Source organism: Pseudonaja textilis, chromosome 1 (genome assembly GCF_049901715.1).
Source record: "Pseudonaja textilis isolate UNSWEBS1 chromosome 1, rPseTex1.2, whole genome shotgun sequence".
Taxonomy (NCBI): Eukaryota; Metazoa; Chordata; class Lepidosauria; order Squamata; family Elapidae; genus Pseudonaja; species Pseudonaja textilis.
The window spans coordinates 25,424,133-25,438,570 of NC_141990.1; the positions used below are offsets into that span (position 1 = coordinate 25,424,133).

A 14,438-nucleotide genomic window follows, 5' to 3' on the forward strand; every position below is an offset into this window, starting at 1 on the left:
AAAAATCTGCAGGTAGTTGTCAGGAATCAAGATTGACTTGAAGGCCTGCAGGTACATACTGTACATACACAAAAGCTCAAAAAATGAATAAGCAGATTCGGGGTATGCTATCTCTGAACTTGGAGTTTTTATTTTGCTATTGTGCATATGTTCCATGTAATAGAAAATACCAAGCAGTATTCCTAGCGTTTTAGTACCAAGCCCTAAAATAAACACATTTATTAACAAACATAAAACTCATCATTCTGTATCTCAATTCTTTAACTATAAGCAAATCCAGTACACAATGTCATTTCCAGTCAGATATCAGCAAACCCAGAAAGAATCCTAAAGTAACAACAGATCCCATTTGATCCCTGATCAAATAAGCCTCGTTTAAAACTTTACATAAAACAATCTTGTCTTTAACCCTTTGAATGATCATTGCTCCCTGTCTTGAATTTCTTCAAACTTCAGCAAACTTATTTCATAAGTCCAGCAGGTAGAAATTATTCCAATTGCTCTCTTTAATTGGCATTTTATTAATTTTTACAGCCTCATCTAATTTTTTTTGTATATCAGTGATGAATTCTTGTTCATGTTGTTGCTCATAATCTTGTCAGATCATTTCCCCCTCCCCCAAATCTTTCATTTATTTTTGTAATAGCATCTTCTGGTATCACAGCTCCTTCTGGGAACAGGGTTTATTGCTGCATAAAAAAATGCAACATAGCCAGCAATCTTGATTCAAAGTCCTATTTCCATTTCTCAACAACATCTATGAACACAATTATAAGTTGCTTATCTTGTTATGTAAGAGATAACTTTTCTTTCCCATGAAAATGCATTTCCTGTTTAACATTTATTCATTTCAGGCTTAATATTCAAAATCAAATATTCCAACTTTTTCTGACCTCTTAAACCAGGGGTTCCCAAACTTGGCAACTTTAAGACTTGTGGACTTCAACTCCCAGAATTCTCCAGCCAGCTGGCTGGAGAATTCTGAGAGTTGAAGTCCACAAGTCTTAAAGTTGCCAAAATTGGAGACCTCTATCTTAAACTGTTTAAAACTTTCTGTAGTCAAAACATTGATTTCCTTTTTGTTTTTTACTTTGAATTTATAAAGTTAATAAAGAGAAAGTTTCATTTTTGTATGCTAAAGATTTGAAGGCACACGTTCAGTGTTTCCAGCCTTGTTATTTTAAAGGGGTCTAACATTTAAAGCAGTTCATAGACAATATCTGAGAGTGTTTAGCAAAGAATGTGCAAACGGATGTCCTTTGAAGGCTCTGGCTGTGATTGGAGCAAGAACAAGTTGTCTCATTTCTTGGTTGTCTCATAATCTGAAGACTGCTGCTGTGTAGTCTTCTTGTAAGAAGCAACTGTATGAGAGTTGGGCAGTCTTGTACCCTCTCTTTCTCTAGAGTGGGTCAAAGAAACCAATCTACTCATTGTTTCTTGTTCTTCATCAGCTTCACAAAATGTGAAATGTGGAAAAGTCTACCTTTTCTTCCTCAGAAATGAAAGAGTGTCCTTCCTGATGTTTTGGACCCTTATTAAGTTTTGAGCAATGTTTTCCAGTTTCAAGTTTCTGAGTACAAGTATTCCTTGAGTTAGGACTCGTTGCTTAGCAACTTTTTGAAGTTATGATGGATCTCCCTGTGGTACTTATGGCCCTACCCCATGGTCACATGCATTTGTGCCAGGTGTGCAGCAACCAGCCCACATTTATGGACATTTACAATATCATGTGCAATCATGTGACTGCATTTTGTGAGATTTGTGTCAAAACCTGGCATTTGCTTCTGGTTTTCAGAAAAACTGACCCATAGCAAACCATTGGTTCTCTTAGTGATTGTGGCACTTGCTTAATGGCGGCAACTTCCACTTAACCACTGAAAAAGGTTTTTAAAAAAACTAGTTGGTCATGTAAGTGACATGATTTATGACCATCACAACTTACAGCTGTGATGTTGTAACAGGCTCCATTATAGTCATACACCATGGACTACTCTAATTTATCTGCCTCTTGATTATTTCATCGCTGCTTACTTAATTGTACCTATTTATATTCTTAAGTTTAGAGGGCACTGTTTCTTTTAACCAATATGGTATTTGCACTGAGAGCTTTTGTGGTCAAGTATTGATTAGAAAACCTCTAAATAAAGCAGTAATTAATAACAATATTTCCTTTTTAGTATAGAGGTATTTATTATAAGAAAGGTAAGGGCATTGTATAGTCAAATATTCCCTCTTGTACGAAAGTTGCTTTATCATTGCTATGAAAATGTCGTTCTCTATAATTGCATTGGATGGAAGAAAAGACAAACTTAGATAAATGACTTTTTTCCTTTCTGCTCTCAGAATCATTGTTTATTTGCATATTCTTTGCAAAAATACATTGACTGATTTGTTATCTGATCTTTCATGACAGCCTTTAGTGTTACTTCTGCATGTCCAGTTGCAAGGTCCTAAATCTCCCATGTTGTCACCTTCTTGTCTCTCAGAAGTAGATCTTGAAGGATCTGGAAAGAACATTAATTAGTTTTCCAGACTAGGTCTCACTTGACTTTAAATTATTTCTGTCTTCCTTACTTTGTTCTTGGATCGCTTACTAAACTTGTGTATAACACCAGATCTATAGCAATGCTGCTTCCTGTTCTCACAATTCTGTCCCTCCCTCCTTCCAGGAAATGCCTAAACGTTTTGTTGACAATTTGGAATGCAACAAAGCTTCAGGTCTTAAGCAAAGGTATTTCCAAGTATATGGATCAATTCTGACACATTACTGTATAATACATTTATGAGTATACTTTGAACAGTTATCCTGTGAGTCCTGCCATTAAGATATTCTCAACGGGATGCCACTTAGCTGACATTTTATCCAGTAAATCATTAAGAAATTGAAACAGTCACTTCCATTTGCTTCAAAGTCAGATTAGAGACAAATAGTTCATATTGTCTAAACATAACAGCAATAGCAATACCACTCCATAATGCTTTATAACAGAGGTCTCCACCCCCTGGTCCGTCTGCAGCATGCCAGAAACAGGCTGCGCAAACAAGCAAAGCCCCATCTGCGGGATGCAGGCAGCACAAGAAACCATGCCCTCTCCAGTCTATGGAAAAATCTCCCCCTCCAAACCGGTCCCTGTTACCCAAAAGGTTGGGGGTGCTGCTCTACAGCATTCTCTGGTTTACAAATGCCAGCATGTTGTCCCCAACAATCTGGGTCCTCATTTTACTAACTTCAGAAGGATGGAAGGCTGAGTCAATATTGAGCCTGTCAGGATCGAACTCCAGACTCTGGGCAGGGTAATACTGCAATACTGCATTCTAACCACTGTGCCACCATGGCTCCTACATTCAGTACCAAGCAAACCATAAGCTATTAAAACCAGCTGAGAGAACCAAAGAAGGGACAGATTCTGAAGCACCTTGTGGGTTTTCAGGCATATAGTGCAGCCAAGAGAAGTCCGTTTAAGTCTCCAGAAATAGAGAGAAAATAAAGAATGTGGTGTCAAGAAAGTAGGTAAATCTCAGTCTCCTCCTTTTCTGAAGAAGCCCAAGTATGAAAGACATCTTTGGTTGGGAATGTATTGACAAATCATTTATTCTAAGGTCAGAATTTGGTTTAACCTTTTTGAGCCAATCTGAATTCTAAGGATTCATCATTTAAAAATACCTCAGTTCATGCTCTAGTATAATTTAATTCCATAAATTTATAACTGCATCAATATACTGATGTGAAGTTTGCCTTCTGATCACTGAAGTTTCTAATTGTAATAATAATTGTTTTGGGAAGGAGTAGAAAGCTTTCTGAGCTCAAAAAATGCTGAGCTTGCAGAACAATATAAATGGGACATTTAGTAGTCTCACATTTGTTGAAGGTTCCAACATGGACAACATTTGAAATTCCTTCATTTTTTTTAATCTTAGGGATAAAAAAAGGGATGCTAGTCCATTTTTACTGTATATATCATCCAATTTACAGAAAGAAATGAAATGGAATTATATTTAAAAATTTAAATTTCTTGTAATGAACATTGGAAACAATAGCAAAGTTCTCTTTTTCGATCTTGCGGCCTGACATTTAGTGTCGTCTCCAGTATTATTATTATTTTCTTATATTCCCCTCCCTATGTTAGAAATCTGTCAAAGTTGCCTTGGCCAGCCTTTGTGTAGCATTATATCTGATATAGACTGGCAATTTTTTTTTTGTAGGGGAAATTACATAAAACATTATAGAAGGAGAGATTTCAGAGCTGGATTTGAATCATGTGAGAGCAAAGAAGCGCAACTACACTGTGGATGGGATAGGGTGGGAATTGTTCTTACTGTAGGAAGTCTGGAGATTTTATCATAGCATGTTCAAATTCTGCCAGAGAGAGCATTCTGTCATTATCCAAGTCAGCTTCCTCCAAAATCTGTTTCAAACACAAAGTATGTATTATACAGAAATAATATTTCTGTTTCATATTAGTCAACATAAGAATTTTATTTTTGCGCTCCAAAATGGATTTCTTTTTCCAGTCTCATTCTCAAAATGTGCTTGGACTACAACTCGCAGATGTCCATCTAGGTAGCCATTGGCTTCCCAACACAGCTGGAAGGTATTAGGTTGAAGACAGCCATTAGAAGACAGAAGAGCTGTGTCTCTCATGCCCAGGTTCTACTGAAAAGATAATTAAACTATCTAAAACAATTTTATGCTAAGGCCTCAGTTACTCTCAAGGTGGTAAAGGAAAGAATTACCTACATGGTTCGCCAGAGACACAATTTCTTCCTCACTGAGGTTATTCTTATGGATTAATCTGCGGATTACATTTTGGAGATCTTCCTCATCAACAAAACCATCATTGTTGAAATCTGGGAAATTAAAATATTGTGAAAAATAGAAATAGGGTTGGAATATTTACAGCCTATTATGCAGTCCAGTGCCAAATATTTAAGAATTACACGAACAATATTATCTTTTCTCATAAAACTGCCACGGAATTTCAGTCCATCCAGCCCAGCAATGTTTAATGACTAAAGTATTTTGTCTCCATCTGCCTGATTTTTGTTTTTGCAGCAGAATATGTAAAGAACTGGCCTTGGGATGTGCTGCATAAGCAGTCCCAATTCTGACAATCTGATTCCTTTTCTCCTTTTTTCCATTGACTTCCACACTGAACCTGAACATGGCCTGAAGCTGCTTGTACATAACATGTACACATCACAACGTATGGAAAGAGTGTGCGATGGGGAGCCAGTGTCATTACAGGAATCACATATGTGCTGAGCCACAATTTAATCATGATTTGATGTGCAAGCCATTCACTAGAATTAATCCACCAAAAGAGTGGTAGGGCTATTTATTTATTTATTCATCAAATTTCCAGGCCACCCAACTCCAAAACACTTCTTGGTGGCTTCACAAGGTTAAAAGACTGCAACATTATACATTGAACAAACAGCATTATTTAACAGGTATATATTACAACAGTATATGAGGGAATAACATGCAACACCATCACCCCCAACTAAAAGAACCTACCCAAAACATCCTGAGCAATGCTTGGAGGGGGGAAAAACATATTTTGTGATGTGTTTCTCTGAGGGGAATGTATTCTAAAAAGTAGATTCAGTGACAAAGGTAATTATTCAACACTGGGAATACTGAGTTACTCTGGATTTAAATCTTGGATTATAGATATATGCTTTCTGTTTATAAATTGACAATGGAATGGAATATCACTGCAATGGGAAAACTGATTAACATAATTTCATGTCATTTCAAGTTTTAATGAGTAAAGTGTGAAATAAATTCGGCTGAATTTATTTTTTGTATGCAGTGTGATTATTTAAAATCCCCCCCTCCTTTTACCCTCCTTTTTTCAGTTTTTAAAGTAAAAATCAAACTATCCATATTATGGCTTGAACCAAACAATTGTTTCTTCTCGGGCCATGTCTGCAGACTTTCTATCCCCTCTTTGAAAAATAAAATGGTTCCAATCTCACCTAGGTTTCCAATTCCTGAGGTCGTCCTCAAAGTGCCTCCAGACCTAAGGATGTTTGCTTTTTTCTTAAACTGAAACCATTATTGAGGATATTAGTATGAGGGAATGACATACCATAAATCCGAAAAGCGTATTCAATCTTAAGAGTGGGACATGCTAGGTAACTGAAGACAGATGCCATCCCAAGGATGTCCTCAAATGTAAAGTAGCCATCTGTGGAGAAGACCTTGCAGATCCTGTCCCTGAATGGATTCATCTGGGTGAAAATAGAAGAACTTGACAACAATTATTCTTAGTGGAGCACTTCTAGCCTACATATGGGCAACTATATAAATTTAATAATAGCAGTTTTACACAATGTGGCTTGATAGAATCTTTCTTTGATACTATATTCGATGTAAAACCATAAACAGACTGCACTGAAATACTTTTATGCTGTGAATATCCTCATATACAAGAAGAATATTTCTTTGATTAAATTGTAATAAAGATGCTTTGGCCTCTCATTTCCTGTCTTCCTGTTTCAAGCCTTCTGCAGTTTTTCTTATTCACCATTAGGTGGCAGTAGATCATTAGTTCAAAGAAAACACTTGTCCATATTCTATCAGCACCTGCCTCTTTGCTCTAAGTAGCAGAATAGAGGAAATATCTACAGTCCCACTATATCCTAATAAAGCTATGGAAGATGCAACCACATACAATGCTGGCTTATATTTACATGTAAAATGTTAAACCCATGTTACTAAAACCGCATTCACATAACATGTTATGCTCTGCCAGTGATATTAGAACTAAACCCTGGCTCATACAACTATAACTCAATTCCATTTTAGCCTAATCTAGTACATTGTATGATCCCCATCCAATATATAATATCCTCTACCATCCTCTCCTTAGATGACAGCCTTACAAATCATCCAAGGTGTCCAGCAAAAACATAATGGTGAGATAATTTCAACTATCCCAGTGTCTGTCAGCTGAGAATTTTGCAGCAAGTGAGAGATTCAATGGGTTCTTGACATGCCTTGTAGACAACTTCATTGTCAACAAGGTGGAGGAAGGTTAGAGAGGATTGGTTATACTAGACTTACTAAGAGAGAAAGAATGTCTGAGCAAGTGAAAATTGTAAAAACCTTGGGAGAGAATATTCATATGATCCTAAAATCCACAATGTTGTAGACAAGAAAAACTGAATGTAGACTTTACATATATTCTAAATATCCAAGAGAATATATTTTAATAAAGTATAAGAAAAAATGTAGGAGTGATTTCATGGTGAGAAAACCTAAAGGGAAAAAAAGTTCAGAAGGATTGCAAAATTCTGAAAAATTAGATAATTAAGCCCCCAAGACAGACAATATTAAACGGAAATAAAAATGGGAGACAGCTGATGAGACTGGTATGGCTGCATAGAAAATTCTGTGACAAACCAAGGAACAAAAAATTAAGTTTAAAAAATGAAAAGTGGGCCACATAACAAAAAATAGAAGATCTCAGAACCATTAATTGTAATCTAAGTGAACACTCTTATGTACATGGGAAGTGTCAAAAAGATTGGTGATGTACTAACATTATTCCGTTAAAAAAAAAAAGGTAAAGAAGGTGTTTTTTTTTAACAAAGTGCAGTTCAATGTCAAGAAATGTAGATTGTGCACTTTGGTAGTAGCTCAGTTGCAGTAGTTGTAAGAAGGATCTGGATATGTTTGTAGATTCTCAGTCATCCAGGTCATGGTGCTTTTTTCCTTTTTATTCTTTTTTAAAAAAATAAACTTTATTGAATTTTATTACATTAAAAACATAAAAAATATATAACAGCTGTTTGTGGTGCTTATCATGTAACAATCATTTGTGCAATATTTACAAATATTAATTTGTGCATAATTATATTCTTATTTTATCTATATTCTATATTTAATAACTACTTATCCTTAGTCTGTCTTCAATCTATCCAGTTATACCATTGTTCCCATACCTTATAAAATATTGAAGATTCCTTATCTTTTAGACTCAGCGTTAATTTATCCATTTCAGCACAATTCATAACTTTTTGTATAACCAGTTCCTCTACAGGTATATAAGACTAAGCATGGTGTATTTTTTTCAAGAGGCAACTGGGCTTTCTGGTTTTCCTTTGAAGACGTTTTGCTTCTTCAGCTCTGACTGAATGGTGGGGAATGGAAGGAATTGTACTCCTTGCAGACAGCTGGTCATTTACATTCTTTTAGCAAGTTGTTAAGGCCACCTGGAGGTTTATCTGGGTCATCAGAGTCACCTAAATGATGCAAATTGGTATGGAGCCTCCTTGGAACTGTTGAAAGGACTGTGTTGTAGATTGGAGATAGATGATGTTGTACCCCTCCCCCGCAGATCTGGATATCTATGTATAGAATAGGACCTATGTATAGGATCTGGATATCTGTGTAAACCACTAATTAAGCATGTGTTAGTTACGTTCTGCAGTTACCAAAAGAGAGGTAATGCAGTCCTGATCTACATCAACAGAGGTATAATTATTCTGCTCAGCACTGTACTGATAAGACTGCTTTTAGAATACTTTATCCAGGTTTATTGCCCCAATATAAGAAGGATGCCAAGGAATTGGAAATATTACAAAGAAGAGCAACAAAGATGCTGATTAGCTTGGACACTATATCTATGAAAATGACTAAAAGAATTTAGTATATTTCACCTAAATAAGAAAATCTAAAGGAAAACAAAATAGTACTCTTCTAATACTTGAAGGAGAACACTTGCCATAGAGAAGAGAGTATGGATTTATTTTCCATAGTTCATGCGGTAGTTCATGAGGGTAGGAAAAGAGCAATGGGTTTAAAATTTACAAAGATATCCAAACTGAAAACAAAAACATAATTTCCTTATCAAGCTTGATGCTTTTGTCACGCTTGATGCTATTCATGAGAGCTACTAAGTAATGAAATAACCCCACCTAGAATTGTGGGTGCTTCATCACTGGAGATTTTCAAACAAAGATTGGACAGCCATTTTTCTGGGATGCCTGAGGATTTTTGCCCAGAAGAAATTAGGACTGGAAGATATCTGGGGACTCTTTCAATTCTATGCCAGAGGTAGTGGTTGAATTCAGTATGCAGTATGTTTGTTTTTATCTTAGTTCAGTGTAGGGGTCGTCAAACTTGACAGCTTTGAGACTTGTGGACTTTAACTCCCAGAATTCCTCCCTTAGTCATGTTAGCTCAGGAATTCTGGGAGTTGAAGTCCACAAGTCTTAAACTTGCCAAGTTTGAAGACCCTTGGTTCAGCGTGTGGCCCTAGCCAGTTATAGTCTATTCAACAAATCATGAATAAACCACGGGATGGTGCAATAACTCACTTGTCTGAAAACAAAATGTTCAAATATGTGACTGATTATTGACTACTGTAAATTTAAAATGAAAGATTTTATAAAAAGCCATGAAGCAGGGAGACTGTTTTATGGGTGCATAAAACTTCCAGGTTCAGAGGTTCTATAGAGATTCCTCTGTTAGGGAGCAATAGTAGAAGGGAGAAGAAGCATCTAGCTCGTTATTTTGGAAATTTGAAATGATCTGGCAGAGATCTTGTTATGTCTATCCATTTGTGCATATGCCCACAAAAACCCACCCCTTTCTTTCTACAGGGCTGAGTTTTGTGGCTTAGTTTCTCTACTAGATTTACAAAGAACCCTTTCAATCCTTACCATTGTTTTACTCCTATGTCTAATTATACTGCTTGGCAAAACAAGTTCTTGGGTTTCTTCTGACTTAAGATTAAGATTCAGAGACAACCCTGGTTGAAGGGTTTGCAATTGAAGGTGGATATTTCTAGCCTTCTCTCTAAAATAGATTCTGTCTCACTCTTGGCCAGGAACACTAATGAAAAACAAATCAGAAAAGAGAGAGAGAGAAAAGAAATCTTCATTCTCTATTGTTCTTTGTGAAAGGAAAATAAGTGCTTTCTGAAATAGTCTTGAAAATGCGTACCATGTATATTGCTTTCTCTGAAAACTATTATTGTGCCCCAAATAAGGGAGATTTTTTCCCCTAAAGATTTATAGAAACAAAGAGACTTAAGCTTCAATGGGAATCTGAGGTCATTCAGATCCTGTTAAAATCAGCCTGCAACCGATGCTGTGGATCTTAGAGGCTCCTTCCTACAAATGTCTTTTTGCCCCACATCAAGACAAAACTGGGCTTCAAGCACACTGTTAGATGTTACGTTGCCTTTCAAAACACAGATTTGCCCCATCAGACTGCCATGGGTGGTAAAGCTTTCATGGTTGTGTAACATCCATTTCTGAATTATCTTTGAAGGAAAACTTTGTTGCCTTTCAAGGAATATTTTGCAGAAACTTGAAGAAAGGACTGTGTGCTTATAATTTTGTGTTTGTGACTTAGCTACATGAGTATGGTTCATGGTCAGGGGTGGGTTTCTACCAGTTCTGTCCACCTCTGTAGAACCGGTAGCTCTGAAGAGCAGCAAACATAGAACCAGTTCTATATCTGCTGATGATTTTGCCCGCCCGCCCACCTGATCTTTATTTCCTGATTTTTCAACTTCAGCTGCCAAATGAGGCACAGCTGCAGTTAAAAAAGCAGGAAAAGAGGGCTGTTTCAAAGGCTGCTTCTCTGCACGCAGCCTGCTGATGACAATTTACAGGCTCGCAGCTCCCAGCGTGCAAGGAACCTTGTAAATCCCGAACCGGTAGTTAACCCTGTCGTATCCCACCCCTGTTCATGGTGCTCATATTCTGACAACATTTGAAACAGTATGATCCTCATTCATGGCATGATTTGAAACTTGTTAGTATGCTGCAATTTTCCTTTTGTGAGAGGAAAATAGAATGGAATGAATATATGACAACTCGGGAACAAGATTTCAAAAGTACTAAAAAAATTATGTCAGCTTACTGAAGAATAGAGATGGTTTAAACTTTGTTGTCTGAGTTGTTTGGAACAGCCCAGATTCAATAGGGAGAGAGAGAGAGAGAGACAGACAGACATACAGACAGACTAGATTGAGTTTACTATGGGGCCTTAGTCTATCTATCAACTAAATGTACCAACACTGCAGAATTTGTTGCAAATATAAAAATGAGGGTTATTCCAAACTTAAAGCAAATGGGAATATAAATACTGCACAAAGAATGAAATTATATCTTTCTGTCTACCTACTCATCATCCAACCATTCACCCATCCATCCATCTGCCCATCCATCTCTCTAGCCAGCTTGCTCACATCTCTGTCTATATCTTTGTGTATCTGTATATATGTGCATGCAGGTATACATGCATATATAACCATTATTACAATCTATTATCAACTATTCAATTGGATAGATAAGATTTCGATATTCCGTAATTTAAAAACTATGGCCTACACATTGTTCAAAATGAAAAAAAGTCATGACATAAGCCTAAGATTGAAAACCAGGCTTATCAGATGTTACATCTTTTCTATCCTGTTCTACGGAGTAGAGAGTTGGTCTCTGACAGAAAGCCACTTGAAGAGAATAGAAGCATTTGAAATGTGGATTTACAGATGGCTATTACCTATAAGTTGGATTGACAAAATCAGAAATGAGGAGGTGATAAACCATCTAGGAAAGCCAAGGGAAATCATCAAAACCAGGAAAAAGCGAAAATTAGAATATTTTGGACACGCGATGCGACACCCAGAAAAGTACACCATACTTCACTTAATCCTCTAAGGAAATATTCAGGCAGAATAAGAACATCATGGCTTCAAAATATAAGGGACTGGTTTGGACAAAACTCAATAGCACTTTTCCGTGTGGTTGTTGATAAAAATAGGATTGCCAACATCCGATGACAGATATGGCACAAGAAGAGGAAGAAGAAGAAGGCATGCCCATAAACAGGTGCAATGCATTAGCTTCCCTGAAGATGGCGGAGGTCCATTACCAAAGAGTTTTTCTCTCCCTCCTCCCCTCCTGCCTGTACATCAAATCTTTAAAAAACAGAATTCAAAGTAGTTAAAGAATCTAGATATGGCCCAGATCAAGGCCCAGTCTCCCCCTCACGATTTTCCATTTACTGAACACTTCCCCCCCCCTCCTGCAGCTGTTATTTAAAATGAAGGGAGGGAGGAAAAAAGCAAACCCAGAGTACATTATGTCTCTGTCTGCATAAATGGAAAAAAGTTTCTCTTTTGAGTAGTTTGTAAGCTGATACTGGATGCTGGCCAAAATCCAGAAAACATCGAGTTAGAGCCACATAGACGGCGTGGTAGTCTGTTGTTTTCTTTCCCAATATCCCCTTCCCTAAAAACACTCTTCAGAGACTGGGGTAATAGACTACAGGAAAAGAAAAGGTCCGTTTCATGTTAAAACCTAAATTTAATGACACTTGCTGGGCCATGGCCAGGAACCTTCATATATCACCATCCAAACAACAGGGATCAGCAATTCAGTATCTAGCCAAGCCAATTGGCACCTGGCCCTGTCCACAAGCAATAAAATTTTTATTTTAGTAGCTATTACTCCCATTTAAGTGCACATACAAATATTGTCCAAGATTTTTTTTTTTCTCTCAACTGTACTGAGGGGTGGAAAACAAATTGCTTGTGAAGTTTGCCTTGTGTTATTTTATTTAAGTTAGGAAAGCAGCACCCTTGGCCTCTGTTTCATGCTAAGGAGATGAACTCGGAGCCTAGATTTGTTGGAAAGTACTGCTGAAAGCTCAATTGAGACCGAGGCATATGAGGTTTTAAGGCCCTGATTCTTCAAAGGGATCCAATGGATTAGAAGATGGTCGGTTTTAATATACAATTGATATATATCACCAGAGAAATTGTACAGAATGTAAATTGCAAGTTTATGATACAAATGTGAATAACAAAGCTAGAAAATTTTGGATCCAATCTTTACAAGCATGTCTATCATCTCTTCAGAAAAAAAAATACAGCACAGATAAGCGAATACCTAACAGCTCAAAATCATATCTCATTTCAACAACCACTACTACAACCACAACCACAAATAGCCACCAAACCACAACCTCAACCACAAACAACCACCAACCTGGCAAGTAATACCAACCCAACAAATCCAGCATTGCACATTGGACATTAATATAATCGAGAGTCCAGAGATATTTCACGAGACGAGTCTTCCACTCCTCTCCTTGCAATAGAATATCTTATGCCACTGGACTTGAAATTTTAGGCTTAGACAACTTAGAATTATGCCACCTTTGGTCCGACCTAAGTGTAGTACATAAAATTATCTATTGCAGAGGTGGTATTCAGCAGGTTCTAACCAGTTCTGGAGAACCGGTAGTGGAAATTTTGAGTAGTTTGGAGAACCGGCAAATACCACCTCTGACTGGAGATTTTACAGTATCCTTCCTCTGCCATGCCCACCAAGCCATGCCCACAGAACCGGTAGAAAAAAAAATTGAATTCCACCACTGATCTATTGCAATGTCCTACCCGTCAATGACTACTTCAACTTCAACCACAACAATATACGGGCACACAATAGATACAAACTCAGGGTAAACCGCACCAAACTTGATTGCAGGAAATACAACTTCAGCAACAGAGCGGTCAATGTCTGGAATACTCTACCTGACTCTGTGGTTTCTTCCCCAAACCCCCAAAACTTCAACCTTAGACTATCTACTATTGACCTCAACCCTTTCATAAGAGGTCTGTAGGGGGCATGCATAAGTGCACCAAAGTGCCTACCATCCCTGTCCTAATGTTTCCTTTTTATTCATATCCATTTCATGTATTAATAATCATGTTTATACTTATATCTGTTATCTAATACATGCTTGAAAAAATAAATAAATAAAAATAAATAAAAATTCAAATACAGGCATTGATTCAGGAGGTGAATTCAAGATTAGATTCAGCAGTCCATCTGCATTTAAAAGACAAGGGCTACTCTTTTGAAGAGAGCAAGGCCCACATTTTGGACAGAGGGAACTGCTGGTTTGAAAGAGGGGTCAAAGAGGCTATCTGTGTCAAAACTGAGCAGCCCTCTCTTTCCACAGAGGGGGAAGAATATGACATCATATCCAGTCTACAACACAGTCCATTCAGCAATTCCAAGAAAGCTCCACACCCATTTGCAGCATTCAGATGATCCTGAGGACACAGATAAATATCCAGGTGGCCTCAATGACTTGCTAAAAGAATGCAAATGATCAACTGTTTGCCAGGAGTATAAATCCTTCCATTTTCCACCATCTAGTCAGAGCTGAAGAAGCTTCTTGGATGAGAAGTGAAACATCTTCAAAGAAAAACCAGAAAGTCCAGTTTCCTCATCATGCTGTAAAAAGATGTTGAGGCTCTAGAAAGAATGCAGAGAAGAGCAGCCAAGATGATCAGGGGACTGGAGGCTAAAACATACAAAGAACGCTTGCTGGAATTGGGTATGTCCAGTCTGATGAAAAGAAGGATTAGGAGTGACATGATAGCAGTGTTCTGATATCT

At 37.3% G+C, this 14,438-nt stretch overlaps 1 protein-coding gene across 1 annotated transcript; it reads right to left on the reverse strand.

The window, feature by feature from the left end:
• Positions 1–2,212: 2,212 nt before the first annotated feature.
• On the reverse strand, positions 2,213–7,117 carry CIB4 (calcium and integrin binding family member 4). Its single transcript, XM_087929532.1, has 4 exons — positions 6,096–7,117; positions 4,739–4,848; positions 4,318–4,406; positions 2,213–2,504 (listed from the first exon to the last, which is right to left on the reverse strand). Exons 1-4 carry the CDS (start codon positions 6,235–6,237, stop codon positions 2,483–2,485), a joined length of 363 nt encoding a protein of 120 aa, XP_087785658.1. The 5' UTR covers positions 6,238–7,117; the 3' UTR covers positions 2,213–2,482.
• Between the last annotated feature and the right edge of the window lie 7,321 nt (positions 7,118–14,438).